This window comes from Geospiza fortis, unplaced genomic scaffold (assembly GCF_000277835.1).
Source record: "Geospiza fortis unplaced genomic scaffold, GeoFor_1.0 scaffold327, whole genome shotgun sequence".
NCBI lineage: Eukaryota > Metazoa > Chordata > Aves > Passeriformes > Thraupidae > Geospiza > Geospiza fortis.
The window spans coordinates 973,056-996,018 of NW_005054410.1; the positions used below are offsets into that span (position 1 = coordinate 973,056).

Below are 22,963 nucleotides of genomic sequence, written 5' to 3' on the forward strand. Positions count from 1 at the left end.
TTCAGAAGGAAGGTTCAGCTGCTTTTCTTTTTGTTGGGTAATGTTCAGTCGAAGAATGAATTCAGTGAAATAAAAGTTTTGGGGGAGAGGGACACTAGAGAGTGGAACTATATTTCCCTCCTAGTTAGAGATGGCCCAAAATACACAGTGTTAAGCCTGTAAGATGTTTTAAATTTAGTATTTGGCTTTCAAGGCAGTCCTTCCAGGAACAGGTGTCAGGTGAATAGTGAAATCTAAATTACACATTTTTTTGCTTGCAAACAATGTGCCAAATTAGTGCTGAGATTGCTGCCTGAATTTTTGTATTAGTGGCAGCTACAGGAAAGTACATCTTGCTTGAGAATTGAAGCTTGAAAAGCTGTTGAGCAGGTGCTTTGAAAATTTTATGAAGTGATGAAAAGCCTTTAATAAAGCTAAATTGATTTATCCTTGTACTCTGCATAACAGTAGAACATAGAAATCACATAGAAAACTGTATCTATTTTATTTGCTTCCCTATACAGTGAAGTCAGTTATTTTCTGTTTACATGATGGCAGCAGAAGAGGATTTTTAATCAGACAGACACAGAACTTTTTCTTTCACATGAAGACCTTACTCTCATAATACAGGCTGCAAAAGGGACACTAAAAGAATATTCAGTGAATAAGTAACTATTTTGAGTGTGTTTCACACATGTGTTTTCCATTTAAGTGGAAATTGTTATCTCACAGTAATTTGTATGAAATAAATTCCTTTAGCTAAAGCTGATGACAATAACAGACTTAATATGACACAATATTTCCCTGCTTCCATTTCTAATATATTTTTAAATCTGATTTGCTTGATGTGTTGTGAGGTGCCATAAGGGACTATAAGAGGACAAAAACCTAGTTCTACTCATCCTTTAATTGTTTTTTTAATGTAAAAGATGGTACTCCCATAAAACATCCATTTATTCATATTTGGTGCCAGAGGCCAATTCACTGAACCTGGGATGTATTATTGCAAAACAATGGTGTTCACTACACTTCTGTGTTCTGTTAGCTGTCTTCCAGGTTCTTTGATGGCCACTAAGCATTTATTATTGCTAAATAAATAATTAAGGAGGGATAATTGGCTTATTTTTGTGGAATGATACCAGAATGATGTGCCTTTTTTGGGTTTTTTTGGGAAAATATCATTGTTCTGTTTTTAATGCACTGCAGAATGTGAAGCCTGCATGCCCTTATGAATCATGGTTATTTAGCTCATTTGTGCCAGAAATTCACTGACAGCGATCCAAACCCTGCTGTTGCTAAATGAAGAGGAATAAATAGATATTCTGTTTCATTCTACTCATTAGGAAGGGGGAAAAAGAAGGAATCCTTATTCTATCTTTTCTCTGGGTCTATGTAAAAGCCACTCGGTTCTATCCTCAGGGGTTTGTAATTCTTTTCACTTGCTCCCTTGTGAAGGTGGAGATTGACACCTGGGCAATGTCAGTCAGATTTGCTCTCTCTCTTGCTCCTCTTACACCTGATATTCTGAGTTTCTGTGAACAGCAGTGAGGTGAAAAGTTCTCACTAATGAATTATTTCCCAGGAAGGAGCAATCCGTGGGATTCCTAGCCCACTCATCTTTACTTTTGCCAGGAAACCAGGCTGTGTTTGTTTCTTCACCTCATTCAGTCTTGTGAAGGGCCCTCCTGAACTCTTGTCCATTTCAGGTCTTGGAATCCAATTGCTTTGGATTTTATATTTTAATGAGAGTGTTCTAGTTCAGGCATTCTTCATGCTTCAGCTGTTGTCCATCCTTGAAAAGCAGCTCTACAGTAGTAAAAATAACCATTCATTTCCTTTTTGCTTTACCTATTTGGCCTTCAGAACTCTTCTAGGATTGCTTGGAAAAATTTTAGTTTTTGTGTTTCACCACTATTGTGTTACAGTAGCATCTGGAAGTTCCAATCAAGATGAGAACACGGTGCACAATGCTCAGTGCAAAACCAAGGAAGTGTCACTTAGGCTAAGCAGAGAAGAGAGTTTATCAGGAGAGAAGGATGGCAGGAAGTAATAAAATTTCTCAGAGTATTAGTAGGAAAGCCAAGAGTGGAGCTCAGCTTTTGAAATTTCTGCTTGAATGTATCCATTAGATTGGTCTTTTGCTCTGAGTAACATAATCATGCCTGGAAAGCCACGTTAAGATTTAAGAAATTCAGCAAATGAAAGTCTGGCTGTGCACAGCAGCCCATCAAGTCTGTATAGATAAGGGCAAAAAGAGAAGAGTATTGCATTGCACTTTCTGATATGAAATTAAGCACAAAGCTTACAACCTTAGACAAGAGTTATTCAGAAAATGTTGAGAAGGGCATATTATGCTGCTTGAACCCATGTGGTCAGTCCAGACCCATGAAAAGAAGGGATTTGCCTGGGTGCCTCTGTCTGTTGGGTGATGGTTCTTGCACCATTCTGGCCATTTTGGTACAATGATGGTATTTGTTCTGGAAAAGTGAATTCTGTGAAGAGCACTGCTTATGGAATGGAAAGAAATCAAAGTTGGAAATAATCCCATTAAACATCTTTTGTTTAAACAGATGTACAATCTACACCATGCCTGGGCAGTGCTTCCTTGGATCCCACAGTGCACCCTCCAAATTTCACAGCAATTCACTATGCATTCAAATGTCCATTAATACATTCAAGGAGGATAACTGCCAAGGATAGGAAAATCTATTGATACCAGTTAAGAAAGTATTTCCTAAGATTCCTTCCTAAACTTGTATGGTCTTGAGATTTAATGTTTGGTTTAGGAATGGTTTGTCATCATTGTTCAAGTCATCAGCTTTAAACATAAGTAAACTTTTTTATTATTTACTCTTTCTTGCCAGCATTGGATGCCAGTAGAAGACTTCATTCTAAACAAAAAACTCTCTGCATTATTGCTGGAAGAAACAGTGCTAAACTACTTTTTCCTGCTTTCCAGTCAAAATATCTGTAGCCTCTTTCTGAACCATCTTCCTCTAAGTTCTCATCAATTTAGCATAGTGAAGTTGTGTTGCACATGCATAGTATTGTTTAGCAAACATGGTTTCTATTTCTGTGGTGTTTGGTTTGGCCTGTATTAGCAATGCACAATGCAAGGAAAATGCCAGAGTCAACAGATGAAATGAAGTTGTTTGGTTGCGAGCAAACAATTTTGCTAAGTTTATTCCTTTGCTTTAATCCATTCTATTTCATTAGCGGAACCCTAGGATTTATAACAATTGATACAAAAAAGAAGAAATTCTTAATACATTAAAGCACCAAGTTTTTTGTTAGTGGACCGAAGTAATTTCAAAGGTAACGGGACCAGTCTCCTTGTAACTGAAGATTTGCTACAGTTCTGTCCATGTGGATATGAATTCCCCTAGTTAGCACAAAGAGTGTTGTCAGGGAAGGCCACTCCTTTCCATGCTTTCCCCAGGAATACTGTGTCAGTCTCTTCTTCTCCACTGTGCTGACAAGTGACTTCCTGCAAATGCTATCCCCAGAGCTTGAACAGCGTGATGGCAGCCAAGAAAAGGACTTTGCATATCCACTGTTGGATCATTGTGTCCAGTGCCAATGCAGGTTTTGCCACAGCCTCCTGCCCATCTTCCAGGTTTGTAATTTCCTTCTTCAAGTGTGAGTACAGCAGCTGAAGGCTCTCCTCCTTCTCCTCCAACCTCTGAAGGATTTCTTCCCTTTCCTTCTCACAAACAGTTCCCTTCCCTTCAGAGGAGAAGAGCAGCTGGTTGATGTCAACAGCTGCCATCAGCAAAAGGAGTACCCAGAAGATTGCCATGGCAGATCCTTCCTTGGAAGAGAGAGAAAGATGGAATAAGCCAAGATTCAGATTCTCAAGAAGAAAAAGAAGCTTCACACTGAAATAAAAGCTTTCATGTCCTTTCTAGCCCTGAGAAAATCCGCAGGCCGGAGGAGCTCCTTAGTGTGGGCCTGTTGCTGTAGGTTCCAAACTCAGCTCCCAGAGAGGCTCCATCAGCACAAGATGAGGGGGAAGGTGTGGCACACAGGGAGGCAAAACAGAAATGGCCATGTTTGAGGAGAGAGAAGTCCAAAATTTTGAAATGAAAGGGGAACCCGAGTCCCCCAAGTAGGAGGAGGAGAAGAGGGGCCTAACAGGCTGGTGCAGGCCGATGAGGGAGCCATTCCCCTGCTGCTCTGCCAGGGGGGCTCAGGACAGGCTGGATACAGCAGGACCCTCTGCTGGGAGGCAAGGAATGATGAAGTTCTGTGAAGGAGCTGCTGCTACAGAACTCACGCACTGTCACTTGTGCACATGAATTTTAAATCTCAAAAGAGAGAGTTTGTCAGGCTCTCCCTCTGTTACTGAAGGCCTAGAGACGTTGGCACGACCTTGCCTGAACCCAAGGGGCTGGTGGGAGCTCACTCACCATCAGGTACCTCTGAACTGTGGGTGCAGCTGTGCTGCAGACCTCTCTCTGACACCAACCTGCTCTTGTTGCCTTGGAGACATTCCTGGAGTGGTTGGGTTCCAGGGTTGTGGAATCCTGGAGTTGCTCAATACTGGAATCCTAGGGAACCACAGATTCTGGGACTGATTTTTTTACTTTCACAGAATTCCCAGAATGACTAGGTTGGAAGAGACCTTAAAGATCGAGTTCAACCCATGCCCTAACACCTTAACTAAACCATGGCACTGAGTGCCCCATCCAGTCTTAAACACATCCAGGGATGGTGCCTCCACCACCTCCTTTGAGATGATGCTGAACTGTTAGGTTCCCAAGAGTATTCTCCATTAATTTCGTTTTCTGTCAGTTGCTAGTCTCTTGTCAATTCCAATGTGGGATTATGTTCTTAAAATTCTTTGCCCTTGGGGAATTTACTATAAGCATTGTCAAAAGAATCATGAGTGCCACACACCCAAGCCTCATCCAAAGTCCACTGATGACAGAGGAGGAATTTAATTTCAGTTTTAAGGAGTATTGGAACTACATTTCTTCATTTTAAGTTGGTGGTTCACATTTGCTGCTTATGTTACAATCCTCAGGTATCTGTGATTATCAACCAGAAGCTGATGCCTGATTACATTTCAGCTGTTCCACAGAAATATGCTTTATACAAGGTGGCTCAGAATTCCCATTTTCAGTAGAAAAATACTGGACTATATTGTGAAAACATTTTTGCCTCAAATGTTTTATGATAAAGTACAGTGCCATCGCAGGCAAAGCATGATGGAAAAAGTGATAGTATAGCCAGAGACTTTGCTGTTTCAGGAGGCAGCTTGCAGTGGAGATACAGTGTGAGTTTGGCTTTTCCTGTTGGTTGTAATTATTGAACCTGCTTTCTTTGCATTTAAACCTTCAGTTAGCCTGGCTTTCCTAGGTTCAACACCTGCGCAAAGGAAAATGAAATCATCCAGGAGCACTAACCACCTAGTTTTGACTCTGTAATGTGAATGGAAAGAGAAGGGAATGTGTCTGAGACAGAAGCAAAACACAATATACAAGAGACAGGAAAACTACTCTTTTTAAGCTGCTGAACTTACTAAAAAATTTGGTAGTGACTCCAAGTGTAAAATAGCAACATAAAATGTTTGTGTCTAAGAAGTGAGAAAGGGTGGAATAAGATTTAATTGGAAAGCAAAATTAAGACCTTCTACTAAGGAGTAGTTAAAGGTTTGGAATAAAACAGGAGATGAGATGCCAATACATGGACCTGCCAAAGATGCATAATAATGAATAATCTATCATTCTCTAGGGCAAACAAAATTAATTTATCCTCTTCCCTCTGAACAAAGGAAGTTCAGTGATTCTATACATGGTATTTACTATAAAGTACATAAAACTAGTGATTAGACAAAGGGGTAATGTCAAAGGGTACTTTTGAAAGTACACAATTAGAAGTGAACTTGAAGTATTGAAGAAAAGGGGGCAGTAATTGAAACATCAATGTTATGCATTTGGACGCTGAGGACAAGAAAGTCTGCAAATACCTGTAGTTTATTCTATGGCAAACAAAACAGGAGGAGGACCTATGTATGCTGGCTGATTGAGATGACTGCGACTGGCTTTGCCAGTAAGATGTGGTGATGAAAGCAGGAAGCTCAGTCCTAGACTGTGTGAAATGAGATTTCTGGTGGAGATAAGGTTGTACTAATATCACTCAAAATTACTGTTAGACTTTGTTTTCTATCAAGCATGATATCAAGTCTTTCAGTAAAAAATTAATTTTACAAATCTATTCAAAGCAGGGGTCTGGAAAGGACATAGTTTCATATAAGGAATCTGAAGAATTTTGCTTGACAAGTCTTGCAAATTAGAAGCTGGGAACATGTGTTGGCTTTCTAGAAATGCATTCAAAGATAAAATCTTGTTTAAAAGGAAACATGAAACCAAATGGGAATGAACTGGCTTTTAAGAAATTCAGATTAAAAATAAGAAACTTCCAACCCAACTTCCTCTGTGGTTCTAGAATAGCCATTTAATAGAACATATTTGAGCCCTCTAAATTATTTTTTGAGTGATTTTTAAGCCATTTATGAGCAAGTAATCTGATCTGGTTGCTTCTAGTATCAGATGTGTATGTTTGATGGCATGGATTTCATTTTCCATCTTCTGACTTCTACAGAAACATATAAACCTGTGCATGGATATTGAATTTGTTTGATTGGAAACTGCTTTCTTATTTGAATGAGACCACCTAAAGTATTTTTGCCTTCTCATTTCAGTATTTGTGACACTGTGTTGCTACTTTTAATCTTTTAAATTTGTCTGTTGAATATTCTGATAGGAATCTTAGAAAAGCTAACATCAGACTGTCCTTTTCTCACCTTTTTTTTTTTTGACAGTTTTAGCTGGAGCTGCTGTGTAATAGATGTGAACAAGGGTCTCCAAATTTCTCTTGTCTCCTGAGTGATACTGATCTCATAGCTCCCTGTAAAATGCTTGTTGCTCCCTTCATTAAGTAATCCAGGCTTTACTTAATCAGAAGGGTTAGGACCTTAAATGAGTAAATAGTAGAAGGTTTAAAGGCTAATGCTGCTGCTCATAATGCATGTCATAACTCCTTTGAATAAGGCACAGAGAGCTGTAGTGTTTGTTATTAAACTACAAATTAAGGCAGATTTGGAGGAAGTAAAAAACAATGTTCAATGAGGCACTAGTGCTATTTTCATGGACTCTCATGTTAGTCTTCAAATTAGTCATTGCTTGTGATTGTGTCTGAGCACTTCCACTGCCTGTGGCCCGAAATTATGTTCAGTGTTGTTTTTCTCCTTTTCACTTTCATTTCTAGTTCTCCCTCCCTGCCAGGTGTCTCTCTTTTGTAGCATAATCTTATAAGGCCGTGAGGAATATTTTCCCCTTCAATTACAAGCATAGCCTGAGCATTGGGAAGCAATGAGCCAGGGTGAGCTCTCTTGAGCACATTCTGTCCTGTTGCTGGCCTTGTTCACTTTTCTCCTTCACAACACAGCAAACATGCCCTGGTAATTATGGGAGTGAGAACTGTGTGTGTACTCAGCAATCTGCAATTTAAACATGTGCTGATGGCAACATCCCTTCGAGATTATCAACACAGTCACTGTGTCAGATTTTAAACTCCTGGATGAATCTGCAAGGAAGTTGTCAGAAGATTTGTCATGCAATGTTCCATGAGGCATATTCTTCTTACTTTGGGATAATGAAGTCAAAAGTCATGGATTCTGCCATTGTGCACAAAGCTAAGCTCACTCAGCTCTGCTGTCTCATCTCTCAGGAAAACTATAATTGCACTTTTTTGCAAGACCCAGGCTGTAATTTGCAAAGAGATTGAGTCATGGAATCCTTCATCTTCAGCACTACTTTTGTCTGTGCACTGGAGAACAGCTCCAAATCATCAGGTAACAAGAATAAAAGAACCAATATCCTTCAACCAATATTGTCAGCAGATTATTTTTTGACCCATCCCTCATGTCCAATTTTTAGACTGGCTAAAATTGCCTGTTTCTAAGTCTGGTGGATTCCTTAAGTTGGATCAAAGCTCATTAAGTCTAATTTGAGTCCTTAACAGTTTGTTAAATCTGAATATGCCAATATCACAGGATCCAACAAACTTAGTGGTTTTCCTTGGTTTACTATCTTGTAACAACACTGGAAAAGCAATAACATTCATTTTTAGTATGAATTAATGATACTATACAAATACAAATTCAACAGACATTTTGGATGGTAAGCATTGTGACAATAATATCATGTTCTTTGTTCAGCTTTGCTTGAAAAGAGGCCAATTAACAGCATCAAAATGTCATTAACTTGCTGATAGTGGGGCTTTTTTGCATTTTCCTTCCTTATCTGAGGAAATTAAATTTTTTACTGTGGTCTTTAACTTCTGTGAGCTCAGTGGCTTGTGTGTTTGTCAAGGTAACTACTGTTTTAGCAATTCAATGTGCTAGGCAGGAAGTAAAACTCCTCAAAAGCAGCTTGAACATTTTCTTAGTATCCCTTCAACTGATGGAGGTTGGATAGGATTGGGCCTACCTAAACTATTCCCATGTACAGAAAATTAGTACATAAGTTTGTCCTAGACTTTACATGAACTAATCAGCAAGCTTAGCTAGGCTGTGGTTTTACAGAGTGACTTCCTTAAGCTCTGCAGTGTGCCAGCAGTTCTGGACTGGTATAGTATTTCCAGACATCTTTAGAGGGACAACTTACAGTGAGGATTTCTCAGAAAAATGTAAAGATCTGAGGAGAACACTGGTGCAGCATTTAACACTAAATTATTTATATGGACTTTTCAAGAGGCCTGATGGAACAGCTCTAAGTTCACACATCATACATACCTTATTTATTATGAGTGATAACTGTGTTTTTACTTTCCTTGTAGACTTTTCTACAGTGATGATCTTTGAGTAATTTTGAATTATTCATTACTGACTTAATTTGGAGAAGTTGTCAGATTTTGGTAACTGTAACAATTTTGAGTAGTCATTGAAGCTAATTAAAAGAGCCCTTTTAATATAGCCTGTTAACTTTCTTAAAACCTAGAAACTAGCTTTTATCCTTATGTTCTAAAAGTCTAAATAATTCATACTAAAGTCACCTTTTGTCACAGTGAAGTTGGATTGCTGGTGTTCTATTAGAAAAGAAATAGGTAAAATTAAGAGGAAAAAAAAAAAGAATACCCTGCAAACCATCTGGCTCTACTTTTATCTTGCTGCATCGAGTACAAAACCTAAATATTTGTAGGATTCTATTACCTTAGGAATGATCTACACAGTAAGTGCACTCACTTAAAAAACAGGAATCTGATTCTTATCTACCTTAACGCTACTCTGTGTGTTTTAAGCTATCTCTGTAGCTAGCTCTACAAAATTTTGCCCAAATCAGTGCAAATACAATATTGTGTATCTACAGGGCTCTTTTATGTGATTAATATCATGTAAAGCAATTGAAGAAAAATGAGCACTGTCTCTATGGCTCTTCACTCTCTCCTTCCACTGAGAGTTGAGTTCTGCTGGCCATTGTATTGATGTGGAAATTGGCCCTGGCTATATTGCATACCCATGAATAATTCTGAAAAGATGAATTAGAAAAAAATTAGAGATTATTTATGTTCAAAGAGAGGGTGAAAATCATTCAGTAAGTTGTTTGTTGCCAATTAATTACCTACCACTAATTAGAATAATAAATTTGCACACAGTTGTAAGATTTGGCATTGACTTTCACCATAAGCTTATCTGGAAGCAGTACTAAATGCTATCATTAGGATTGGTAATAAATCTGTCATATTAGGTGAAAATGGATAAAAAGGCTAAGAAGCCTTGGAAACATAATTTGACTGAGCAGAAGTCTTTACACTTTATAAATACGACCGCTGGAATTATTCACATGAATTGATCAGCTCCGACTTCGACACAATGTTATAAAACATGAAACTTTTGCACTTAGTGAAACTCAGTGCTAAATTGGAGGTATAACTCTTTTTCATGATAACATTTGCAATTTAAAACAGAAGTGTGTGTGCTGCCAGTAAAATGGTGGTAAAGAGCTTCAAGATGGAAATTTTAAACAAATGATCTAGTCATTAACTCTTGACTTTTGTGTTCATGTAATACCAACATGAGAGATCACTCATTTTGATATCAATCCATCTTGTCTATCCTAAAAATCTTGATGTGTTAGTTAACAAACTACTTAAGAGATGATAGAAAATAGCAAAAAAAAAAAAAGGGAGGAGGGAGAAGAGAAAGGCTGGTAAGAGAACGTTGAATATCATAGGTCTCTTCTTAGATATTTAAAATAGGAGTGTTTTTTAAATGTCTTTACCCAGGAAGAAATTTATCTGCAATGTATTATGTAGTGCAGAAACATCTATATTAGACGAGGTCCAAACATCTTTTGAACTAAGACACTTCTAATGGGCTGTTGCTCTAAGCTGGCCTCAGCCAGCGGCACCAGAGGATTTTTATCAAATGACACAATTTTTTAAAGACTATGTTTTTTGGAAAGCACACTAGAATTCAGAGTATTCAAATTGCTTCTTAGTCAAGTTCACTTGAGTGCTCTTGAAAACTGTGTCAAATACTTTACAACCTCAATTAAAACAGAATGACTTTTAAGGAATGTTGGAGACTTTCTCTTGAATTTTCTTTTTGCACTGAATTATTTTTACAACTTTTTACATTAAATGCTCCCTTTATAATGTAGAGTTTAGATAAATTGCTTTTTTTTTTTGTCAATATGCCACAGCATATTAAATTCAGTAATTTTAACTAGTGGGTAACTACTATCCATCTATGTATCTATACATCTCCCTTTCAAGAAGGAAATCCTAGAGGCACAGGAGCAGCCCATGTGCTGCCGAAAGATGAGCCGGCGGGGAAGAAGTCTGGCCTGGCTGAACAGAGAGCCTTGGCTGGAATTCAGGAAAAAAAAGGTAAGTTTATCACCTTTGGAAGAAAGGGAGAGCCACTTGTGTGAGCTACAAAGATGCCATGGGGTTATGCAGAGAGAAAATTGGAAGGGCTAAAGCCCAACCAGAATTGATCTGGCTACTGCTGTAAGAAACAACAAAAAATGGTTCTGTAAATACATTGGCCACAAAAGGGAGGCTAAGGGGGACATCCTCCTTTATTGGATGTGGGGGGAAAACATGGTGACAGAATGAGAAAGGGCTCAGGGCATCCAATGCCTTCTTGCTTCAGTCTTTCATAGTAAGAGCAGCTGTTCTGTAGCTTCTCAGCCCCCTGAGATGGAAGATGGGCAGGGAACAGAATGAAGCCCCCACATTCCAAGGGGAAATAATAACAAAAGTCTAGAGTATAGATGAGATCTACCCAAGGATACTGAGGGTCCTGGTAGAAGTGCTCAGTGGGCTACTTTCCATTATTTACCAGCACAGCTCTCTGTATAGAGAGATCCCAGGTGGCTGCTTTTTAGCCAATGTGACACCATCTTGCAGAAGAGCCGCAAGGTGCATCCGAGGAGCTACAGGCCTGTCAGCCTCACCTCAGTGCCAGGGAAGGTCATGGAGCCAGAGCAGGTCATCCTGGGTGCCATTGTGCAGCACATCTGGAAAACCAGGGGATCTGACAAGGCTTCAGAAAAGGCAGGTCCTGCTTGACCAACGTGACCTCCTCTGACAAGGTGACCCACTTAGTGGTTGAGGAAAAGGCTGTAAGCTGTTTGCTGGTCTGCCTGGACTGCAGGAAAGACCTTGAGACTGTTTACCACAGCATTCTGCTGGAGAAACTGGCTGTTCATGGCTTGGATGAATATTGTGTGTGGCAGGAGCAGGGCAGGGATTGTGCCCCTGTGCTGGGCACTGGTGAGGCCACACCTCAAGTGCTGTGTCCAGGTCTGGGCCCCTCACTGTGAGAAGGCATTGAGGGACTGGAGAGAGTCCAGAGAAGGGCAGCAGAGCTGGGGAAAGGTCTGGAGCACAAGTCCTGTGAGGAGCAGCTGAAGGAGCTGGGGGTGCTTAGCCTGAAGCGAAGGAGGCTGAGGATTAACAGATCTCTTTTTATTATTGCCTAAAAGAAGGATGGAGCAAGGTGGGGGCTGATCTCTTCTCCCAAATAACCAATGATAGGACAAGAAGAAACACTCCCAAAGTAACCCAGGGGAGGTTTAGATGGAAAATTAGGGAAAATTTCTTCACTGGAAGTGTTGTCAAGCACTGGAATGGATGCCCTATGGAAGTGCTTGAGTCACCATCCCAGGAGGTATTTAAAAGCTGTGTAGAAGTGGTACTTAAAGACAGGATTAAGTGATGGACCTGGCGGTGCTGGGTTAATGGTTGGGCCTGATGGTGTTAGAAGTCTTTATTCTATGATTCTATAAACATCAGAGTCTTAGCCAGTTAACCAGATGCTTTTGCTAAATTGTAGAGAAATGTGGGAAATCACACAAGTAAGGTCTCTTATGGCTGAACAAATATTTTTTAATGTAATTAATACCTGAAAAAATAGTTATAAAAGCAGGACAATACGAAACTGTAAAATATAGAAGAAATCTGCTAATGAACATAAAGTTGTACATGTGAGGAGGTAAAGGGAACTAAAGCACAATTTCTTTCTTCACATGTATAGTGAATACATTATTTATTATCACTCAGAAAAGATTCTGCAATCAAAATAAGTGTATTTTCAGAAAGGTAAAGATGAAACAGTGCTCTTGAAAACACTTTAGGACAAAAAATAAAATTTAAGAATTGTTGGAAAATAGAGACTGTAAAAGAAATGTGTTTCAAATGTATAAATTTACCTGAATCTTGTATATTGTGTCCTGTTTTCCCCATTACATCTTGGGACAAAGGGAAACTGGGAAAAGGTGGGAAGAGTGAGTGAATGATCAAAGGGTTGGAATGCTGTCTATAGGGGGACAGACTAGACAGACTGAGTTTCCATGCCATGGAAATAAAATAACCTAGAGAAGATGGGGTAGAGCAAACAAAATAATGAATTGCATGAAGAGGGTGAATACAGAACCATCATTTCATTTACACTATCTCTTAGAATATAGCAACTAAAGTATTTGTGTTCATATCTCCAGGTAGCAAGTTTAAAATAAACAATAAGAAACACTTTTTCATACCAAAAAATAAACAATGTGAACACTGCCACTAGATGTTGCAAAGGCCAGAAGTTTAACTGAGTTCAAAAAGGGATTAATGGCTACTTTTGTTTCATGAATTGTAAAAACATCCTACTCAGACACAACTTCTGGCTGAGGAAGTTCCTGAACCACTAATTGCCAGAAGATGGGAAGGAGGGCTTGCTCAGCTCTTGCCACACTTCTTATAATCTTTCCTTATGCATCTCCTAATGGGCATGTTGGGACCAGGATAAAGGGCTAAACAGAGTTTATTTGTTTTTTTTGTCTGAACCATTAAGGTTGTTTTTATTTTGTAGGCGTAGGGTTTTTGTTTTTTTTTTTTCCCAGTACTGGGGAGACAAAATGGAAATTTCCAACTTGTTTTTTGAGCTCTGTAAGTGCCATCTGGAATATGATTCTTAATAGCTAATTAGGGATGATCACACTTTTTTGCTTTCCTTATTTTAATGTGTAAAAAATGAATCTACAAATTCATCTGCAGAATGCTTAAGATGATTTTCTCTACATACAGTGAGATTTGGATGAAGGTGAATAATTTATATATTTCATTTGAGTGATAATAATGTGTGTCTAATTTAAAGGACAATGTGTCAGAAAAGCTAACAGTAAGCAGGGAGAGTTTTCTGTGGTCCTCTAGGAGGAGATGAATGGTATCATTTTTTGCTCTTGTCAATTAAGGAATATTAAGTTTCAGTGAAAAAATATCCTACATTCTACAGTTATACTTCTGGCAATTAGTAGGAACAGAAGCAAACAAGGAGAGTTTCTTTAACATCCATGCTTATTTTTTTTTTTTTCATTGTGCAAATCTTATTTCCTCTTTTTCTCCTCCTTAGAGTGAAGAATGACTTTTTGGGACTAAAGGAAATATGAATTACTTTTTGTCTTGCTTTTTTTGTTTGTTTGTTTGTTTTTTCTCACTAACTTTCTATTCTAGATTTTTGTCCACGTGAATTTATAATGTAGAAGTTTATTTCTACTTACTAAACAGAAATTTAATTAATCATCACAGTGCACTTTGGAAATGAAAGATACATTACTCTGTGTCAAATGAGTTTATCCTGTTCTGCATGCAAACTATGCACATTGTTATAAATAATGATCTCAAACTTCTAAAGTTGTTGTTTTTGTTTATTAGGAAACCTTGCTTCAGATCCAAAAAGGCAATAAGGAGACTACACATAGCAAAGAGAAAGTGGGCCTCAATCGATCATGAAATGCAATTACACAGTATTCAGAGCTGAGTGAAATAAAGACCTTAAATAGCAGTAGCCTGTAAAGTTCAAAATTAAAAGTAGTTTCATCATATATTGTGAAAAGGGAGATTGAATCAATGAAACTGATCTCCTGTATCTTGTTTGCTGTCAATTTACATGAAATGATACTTGAGGTGAGCCTCCTTTTCCTGTATATGGTAATATGTTTTGTTTATTTATGGAATATTACTGGAGTAGTCTGGCAGGAGATTTCTGGAGTTCAGCTGGTGCTCACAGTATAAATGGCAGCCCAAGATTTGAAAAAGGCTTCCACCTGGTCCTCCTTAGCTTAGCTAATGTGATTGCAGATTTTATTCTAGCAGTAAGGCTTTATATAACAGCACAGAATGTTACTGCTGAGTTGCAATAAATCAGTATCTGAATTAAAAGAATAGGGACTTTCTTTTTGTCCTTTCTGGCATAGTATCATAAAATCTGCACATATATCCATGAAGTAGACAACAATCTACTATGACTAATCTGTCATATTAACTGTAGGATACCAACAGAAGTTTGAAAAAATAGTTAAATTCGTTTTCTCTTCCTTTACTTAATCTAATCTCTTCTTTACCTTTTATTTTCAATTCTTTGGAAAATTTTAGTATGGTTGGGGTGAGGATTAAAATGTTTTTACTAGGATCTGGGTGCCTTATAAGAAAAAAATCATCTTGAGACTATGAAATTTGTGATCCCTCAAAAAATGAGCTCTGAATCAGTGCAACTTCTGCCTCAGGTACCACATTTTACTGGCTGGAGGGTGTAAGGGCACAAAATGCAGGCTCACTGCTCTTGTGTTAGGGGACACTTGTCAAGGAGCTTTTCAGCCTTGCTGGTTCACATCATATTTGTTGTCATGTAAAAAATGTGCTTTGGAAGTCAGTGTGCAAAATGTACACAAAACAATGAGAAGAAAGGGGGAGGGGAAAATTCTGATTAGGGAGTAGAATCCAGCTCTAGTTGCAGGGACTATGACAGGGAACAGATATTGCAGTATTGATCACTGTCTTGGTTTGGTGCATAAGTTTGGAAGGGCTTTGGAGAGGTGCTGCAAGGTAAAATTTTATTTTAAGCCCTTGATAGGCCAAGTGTCTAAGAAAACCTGACAGGCCCATAAACAACAAGCAAATACACCCATAACTCTGCTCCTTCTCCCATATAAAACTCTGAACTTACAAGAAACACTTTCCCCAAAAAACATAATCAAAACTTCTTTTTACTTATCTCTAATATCCGCTGATTTCTCAGACATAATTTTCTAGGGGGGTGTGTGGTATAAAAGTGATTAGAAATCCAGAACTTGCTTTTGGAATAAAGAGCTAAATGTGTCAGTGTTACTTACTGCAAGCAAATTGCTCATTCAATTATTTGCCTTTGGTCACTCAATTGGTCAATCAAGCAACCTAGTAGTGGGTGGTGTGTGGTTACAGCAGGTTACCACCAGCTGTATGGTGCTGCACCTGGTGGTTATTCTAAGGTTGTTTTGCTTTACCTCATTCTTCCCTCCCCTCTCTGCCTTCCAGCATGCACCTAATCCAGGTGGACTCTGTTCAGCGATGGATGGAAGACCTGAAGCTGATGACAGACTGTGAATGCATGTGCATTCTCCAGTCCAAGCCCATCAGCATTGAGAAGGATGAACAAAATGAACTCGTCCTCTCCTCACAGTACAGCACTTGTGATAACTTGCAGCTCCTGCTGAGGAGAGCTTGGATCATCAGCACCGAGCTGACCAGGATTGCTCAGAAGCTGGAGAAGAACAGGTGGCAGAGGGTCCACAGCATGACAGTGAGAGTCAACTGCCACGTGCACTCCATGATAAATGAGTACAACACCTTCACCAGGAGCTCCTCAGAAGAAATGCACAAGGTGAGAGGATGCCTTACCTGATGTGTTTCTCTCATTTTTTGAATTTTTATTCTATTGCAGTAATTAAAACTTGCTTTAAACAATCTGTAAGAAGTTCTTACATACTGATACTGGTCCCTTGTTTAAGACTTTCCAATCCCTTTCCAGCAATGGAAATCTTGACTTTGGATCCTATTTTATCATAGGCTATTCTGAATGTTAATAATGTTGACAAATAGCACGGAAAAAATGTTTTGCTTTCAAGGACTACAGAACTAAAGTATTTTGACACCCCATCTATGAGTTCCTTTGCATTTACAATGTAGAAAATGCTACATTTTTTTGTAAACCTTGGTTTTATCTCTATCAGCTTTATTCAGAAAAGTAGATGAAGGGTGCTCATATGGAATATTATATTTTGAGAGGGTTTTCAATTAAACAAAGATTATCTATTTTTGTAAAGCAATTATGTGTACGGATATAACTTTCAAACCACTTTCTCTTGCTCTCTCTGCAGCTTGAAAAACTCTTAATAGACAAGTGTTCAGAATTTACAGCATTCACAGAAAGGTAACTTAAATTTTGTTGTTGAAATATTAATTTTGCTGTTTTATTACGCTGTAGAACTTCTAATGAGAAGCACAAGTCCATAGGCACCCCCTCAATTGTTTGAACTAGGCTGCTGTAACTCTGCAAGGTTTTCTAAATGTTAGTCTCTGCTGGATGAAGGGAGTTGCTTTTACCTAAACTGCATCTGAATGAAAGATGGGATCTGCTGTTGCACAGAGTCTGACATAGACACAAAGTTCACACAAGTGGATTTTTCAGGACTTTTAGACATCACAGGAGAAAGTCTGGCTGTGACAGATATTGGTGACAAAGTTCCTTTCTAGTTCTGTGGAGTCAGTATTTCAGCTGGTGTGAAAACTTGGATTTTGAGACTTGTACTGTGTTCCTGTATGAACATATCCATGTATTGTAAATCAAACCAAAGCAAATACACATTCCTTTAAATTGTAGTTGTAGGTTTACTCATCTCCCTGCACTCTGGAATGCTGAGACTGGAAAATAAACATCTCTATAATTCTTATGCTATTTCTGCTTTCTAAGATAAATTACCCATTTCCTCCAGCACAGTTAAATCACTCTTTTTTGGTTTGTTTTAAACATTGTGCAAGTCATTCTGTTTTGGGGATATCATCAGGGAAAAAGCACCGCCTAATTATCAGGAAATTACATTTTTTTGAGCACTATTGCTTTGTGCCAAACTCACAGGGCTCACATTTGTGTTTTATATTTTACTATAATACACACAGTTTTAATCTCAAATCTCAAAGTGTCTGCCCTAAATCAGCCCTCTCCCTTCTTTTCTTTTTTGACAAAAATTTGATATAGGTGTCTGACAGACAGGTAAAACTGAAAAGGTAACCTGTGTGCAGGTAGAGGTTGATCCCCAAACTATATCTTCCATTACCATGGCCTGCCTGAGTGGAAGATGTTTTGACAATACAAATGAATGTGTTTCTGTGAGAAATTATTTGTTATTTCATTTGAATTGTTTAAAGTTTTACATCTCTATCTCATTTATTCAATTAGAGCCAAACATCACTAGTCACAGGATAACTGTACTAACTGTAAAGGTGCTTTATGTATCTTTCTGTAGAGAGGCCCAAATTTTATTTTTGATTATGCTGTTTAACTCATCTGGGCACACATTTCTTTCTTCATCCTTATCCTGCTATAATTAAGCTATGACAAAGAAGGTAAAGAAACGAAAATTACGGAAATATTGGTTATAAAAGATGGGTGGGTATGCACAGCTGCAGTTGAAATGCGGGCATCCAAGAGTGAAACTATCAGCATAAGAGGAAAAGAGCAGTGCTGCACTGTATAAACACACAGCATCTCTGGCAAAATTTGGCCTGCAGTCTGTGAGGTAAATTGGGATCCCAAAATCATTCAGTAGTGTCCATCCTTTCATGGTGTATTTGCTCCGTGTATACAAAGCTTTGAATAAAGTCTGGAATGATGCTAATGACACAAAGTCCTTGTGAACAGCTGAATTCCAGTTATACCCTGTGATTAACATGGGGCTCACCTCTGATAATCATCTTTTGTATCTTTTTTTTCCTTCATCCCTTTCCCATCTCTTTCTTTTCAGGTGCTTACAGACTGAAGATGAAGAGATACTGAAGTCAATGAAATCTTGTGTTAATGAAACACTCACGACTGTGGCCCAATATTTTGGCCAGTTGATAGAGCTGGTTTTAGCACAAGAGGCACAGGTTAGTTTATAGTTAAAAAAGCTCCAAGCCAAAAAGCTCATCCAAAATAGTTGGATCTTGAGGGTAACAATCCATTAAGGATCCAAGGCTGGGTTGGATGGGGCTTCTGAGAAACATGAGCTAGTGGAAGGCATCCCTGCTCATAGCAGGGAGACAGCAACTAAATTATTTTAGAAGCCCCTTCCAACCCAAGCCATTCTATAATTCTGTTATCAAGAGGAGGATTAGAATTACAGCTCTCAATTTTCAACAAATTTATGATCAAGAACTCAAATATGTTGCAATGAGATTTAGGTGTTCGCATTCTCAAATTCTCCAATAACCTCAAATCCCAAACAAAATGATCTTTTGGCTCAACCTGTTACTTATTTTTCCTGATGTCTCTTTCTTGCAAGGCTCTAAATGATGACTTCTGATTGTCCCTTCCAGCCTTACCCATTCTGTGATTCTGAATCTGTGAAATACACTGAGTAATTACTCTGAGGCTGCAAATGCATTAATTTTTTTCCATTTGATCATTAGTGAAATAATTGCAATTTGCAAGTCTAGCCAACCTATCTTGACCCTTCCCTTCCCTTCCCTAATTCTACTCAAGTAACTTGTCCATGTTTTAGAGGTGATTTTATGCTGAAATTTTGTGTTGCAGGAGGAAAGGAGAAGCTTAGTGAACACAAATAGTTAAAAAGTATTTATTACAGTGACAAAACAAAATTAATGAATGCTATTGGTTAAACTCTAGCATACCCTGATGTGTTAAGATGGCAAAAAAATTTGTGGTGGTTTCAGAAAAATCCCTTCTAGTTTTAAAGGGTTATCACTAGGAGGTGAGAATATCCCAAATATATTTGCAGAATTACAGTCAAACTAAAAAGCTACCTCCTAATGCTCTTTGGTTGGGATTTATGAGAACTCCATGAAATGTATGAGTTGAAGTGTGTAAATAACTTTGCATATTTCAAATTCAGTGAGTAGGTAACCATTGTTAAGATGTTTATTATTTTAGTCTGAAGAGAAGTTATTCCCTGCTGATATTTCTGCCTTTGGGCATCTTGGCACCTAGTGACACACCTGAAATCCTACTCCCTTCTTCTTTTAAGGGAGTGGAATTATTGATGCCACATCGTCTTATGTGTATTTGTGTGACTAAAGGATATGGAACTCATTAATAAAAATTGTTTTACGAACAGTTTTCTGAGCCATTCAATCAGGCTGTGTGCCCACTTCTGTCATAAAACCACAATGTCTGGGGATAGTTTGCTGCTCTGAAGCAGACTCAGTGTCTGTGTGAGAGATTTCAGCTTAAATTGTGTAAAGAGCCTTTTTTTTTAATCAGTGTATCAGGATTTAATTCAGGATAGGTTCATATCAAATTGGGAACTCTTAAGCTATGTCTTTTATGGAGCAGTTTTCTAATGCATTATTATGGAGCATTTTTCTAATGTTAAAGGTGGAAGAACAGAGCCTCTTAAAGGCAAGGTAATTGAATTTTGTATAAATAACACTGTAAAACATGGGATACTTGCTTGCATTTCTTTCAAAGTTGGATTAAATACAAAAATGCTTACCTTCCTCCTCCTAGGAAATAGAATTAAATTACTCTAGCGACTCTGTCTTTTTTTCAGAAACATAAAATGAAATGGACTTCATGTTCTTTTCACAGCTGTGCTTCTCTAAAGCTGCATTGACACAAATGCAAAAGCAAGACAATTTTTTGCAAAGATTAAAAAATATTTAATGTATTTCCTGCATTGGAGAAATAAACTATATTTCTTTATAAGAATGTCTATTTGTCAGTGTTGTTTTGACTGACTACTGATAAAAGCAGACCCTTACAAAGTAGTGTAAGACAGGGTGTAGTAATATTTCTTATAAATAAAGTAGAAATCTTGTATCACCATGTGATTCAGCTTCTACACTAACTAAATTGGTTGCCTTCTGAAAATTCTGGTTCAATCCCAGAACCAAACACAATAACTAAATATTATTAATATGTACTAAATAGCTGGAGAGTTCCATACCGCTTGCTCTTACACATGTACCCATTACCTTGCTCTGTATATATTTATTCTTAAATATCCGTGTCCTTGGTTCCATCTACTCAAATGCAATGATAAATGTGTGCTGTCGGTCTGACTCCCCTACTTTTGTGTCCTGTATCCCCCAGAACCTGCTGAGGCAGATAGAGCTCTCGGGCAGCCTGTACGTGATGGAGTCGGCCATCGGCAGTTTGTTCAGCCTTGCCCAGGAGGGAGCTCACCTCTGCCGCATCATAGCCAAGGTAAGGAAGGGATCCATGGAGTAACCCAAAGCAAACTGGCAATACAAGAAACTCATTTCACTAAAGAGAAACAGAATTTATTCAGAGAAACTACACTTTTCTCTTCTTGTGGTGCTTTTGCAAGTCGTAATCTACAGAGTTTACCACCACAGCTATTGCATTAGAGAGTTTTTTCTCCTAAAGAGGATCACATCCCCCCAGTTTTTAATTTAATAATGCCCAATACGATGGTCGGCTCCAACAGGCTTCTCAGCATTGCTTCAGTTGCTGTGGTCTTTGTGCCATCTGAGGTATTATCACTCCATAATTTTGGGAACTTTTGTAGTATCTCTCCTGACAGTACTTTTTAACTACCAGCCATGGAAATGGAGAGAAACTTTACAATGGACTGTGCAGGAAAACAGCAAGACCTCTTCAGCTGTGTGTAGGGGAGGCTAAAGATATTACTAAAGATGTAAATTTTTTAATACTTTGCATTAATTATTATCCTTTTACAGAAGACCCATCATTGCAGTTACTTCTGTCAGTGTGTGTTCTCATTTACTGAGTAGTTGGTGCTGACTTTCGGTATAAATGAGTCGTTCTGTCAAGATCCATGATACTGGAAATCCCTGCAGAGTTTGCACCTTTGAGGACACTTGGATCTTAAAGTGAGAACGGTGGGACATGGTGTCTTGTTGAGGATAGGATAATCACAACCACAGGGCATGCAGAAAGAGGAAAACCTCCCTCCCCCAGCTAGTCCTGTGCCAGTTCCTTGTCCCACTCAGAGGCAGGGTTAGACAGCAGTGTTTAATTACTTCTGATGAACTCTTAGATGGATATTTACACCATAAAAGGTACTCCTCTGTTCTGAAGGCTGAGAACAAGTCAGCCTCGGAAACCTGTAGTGGATTCTGTCAACAGCTTGAGAGGTTTAGTTTTTTCTAAATTGGTATTTGAGCTCCACTCAGTGGTACCCAAAAACAATGTTAAAATGCTGAGTATTGAGGTAGTGCAGAATTAACAAACTAAAGAAAACCGGGTTTTTTGTAATTTTATGGCTTCCATAAGACTTTAATTTAGCAGAAGTGAAGTCTGAACTTTCATGAATCACTAAGTTAATATATTGCTAAAACCTGGGTGTGTCACAGGTTTACAAGTGAGGAAATGCATTCCCCTATGCAAAGAAACCTAAGTGGAGTATGTGTCACAGGTTTACAAGTGAGGAAACTTGTGTGTGCATCCCCCTATGCAAAGAAACCTAAGTGGAGTTTGGCTGCAAAGTTACAGCAGTGATTGCATCCCCTGTGCTGTGCCTCTGCCTGCGCTGTGCACTGGGAAATGCATTTGTCCAGGCTGACCATTATCCTTCCCCCTCTGCACTGCCTCAGTTCCCTGCATCAGTGACCAAGGGGGCAGAGGAACTGTAACAGGCCACAATTTCAAATGGGTAAAGAGCTCTGTTCAGACAAAGAAACTTAACAGCACTGAGCTTTGCTTGCTTTGGAGGTTAACTTGCACCTTTCCAAAAGCTCCCAATGTGAATAAAATATGCGTTCATTTATTGTGTGCAGACTTTTTGGAGTTTCCAGTTTTTGACCAAGTAACACATAAGTGTTGCTTGTGCTGTCATTCAAGTTTCACTTGTGACAGGTTTCACAATCTCTGAAGCAGAAAGGGAGAGAGGGGCACTGGCTCAAGTTAGCTATGACATGAATGGTTAGCTGTGACAGTAAAAATTCAGGGTGATTTCCAAACAAAAAATAAACAACAACAGCAACAACAAAATCTGAAATTGTTCTCAGTCATTATGAGGGTGAAAAAGGATTGAAGTTATGCAAAGATCTCAAAAGCTTCTATTGAATCCATATTTCCCTCAAGAGCTCTCATAGTATCCTTGATAAAAACTAGCCAGAGATTATTTGTTTACCATGAAAACGAAAGTCACAAAATTTGTCCATGTAACCTTGAAGTCTTACTCTCCGTGACAAAGTGTGATCTTGTGGAACACTGCTGTTAGTTTTTTTCCAGTCCCAAGCTATAAGGTACAACTCTAAAGCACACCAATCTTGGAGGTGCAAAAAAAAAAAGAACGAAGATAGTGTTGTAAAGCTACAATATTATGGAAGCTGGTCTCTCATTTTACAGTTTGGTAAGGGTTTCAGTAATTTCTCTCCTTCTCCCCCATCCCTTACTAATATTTAACAGAAAATCAAAAATTAAAATGCTCTATGATGAAGCATCCACCATAATTTTATTCCA

General features: G+C 38.4%; 1 protein-coding gene across 1 annotated transcript in view; it reads left to right on the plus strand.

The window, feature by feature from the left end:
• INSC (INSC spindle orientation adaptor protein) overlaps positions 1-22,963 on the plus strand; it is a 129,788-nt gene that overhangs the window by 58,294 nt on the left and 48,531 nt on the right. The window contains exons 3-6 of the mRNA XM_005426314.3: positions 15,832-16,177; positions 16,674-16,726; positions 18,318-18,441; positions 20,606-20,719. Coding sequence (XP_005426371.2) covers positions 15,832-16,177; positions 16,674-16,726; positions 18,318-18,441; positions 20,606-20,719 — 637 coding nt within the window. The remainder of the gene's footprint in view (positions 1-15,831; positions 16,178-16,673; positions 16,727-18,317; positions 18,442-20,605; positions 20,720-22,963) is intronic.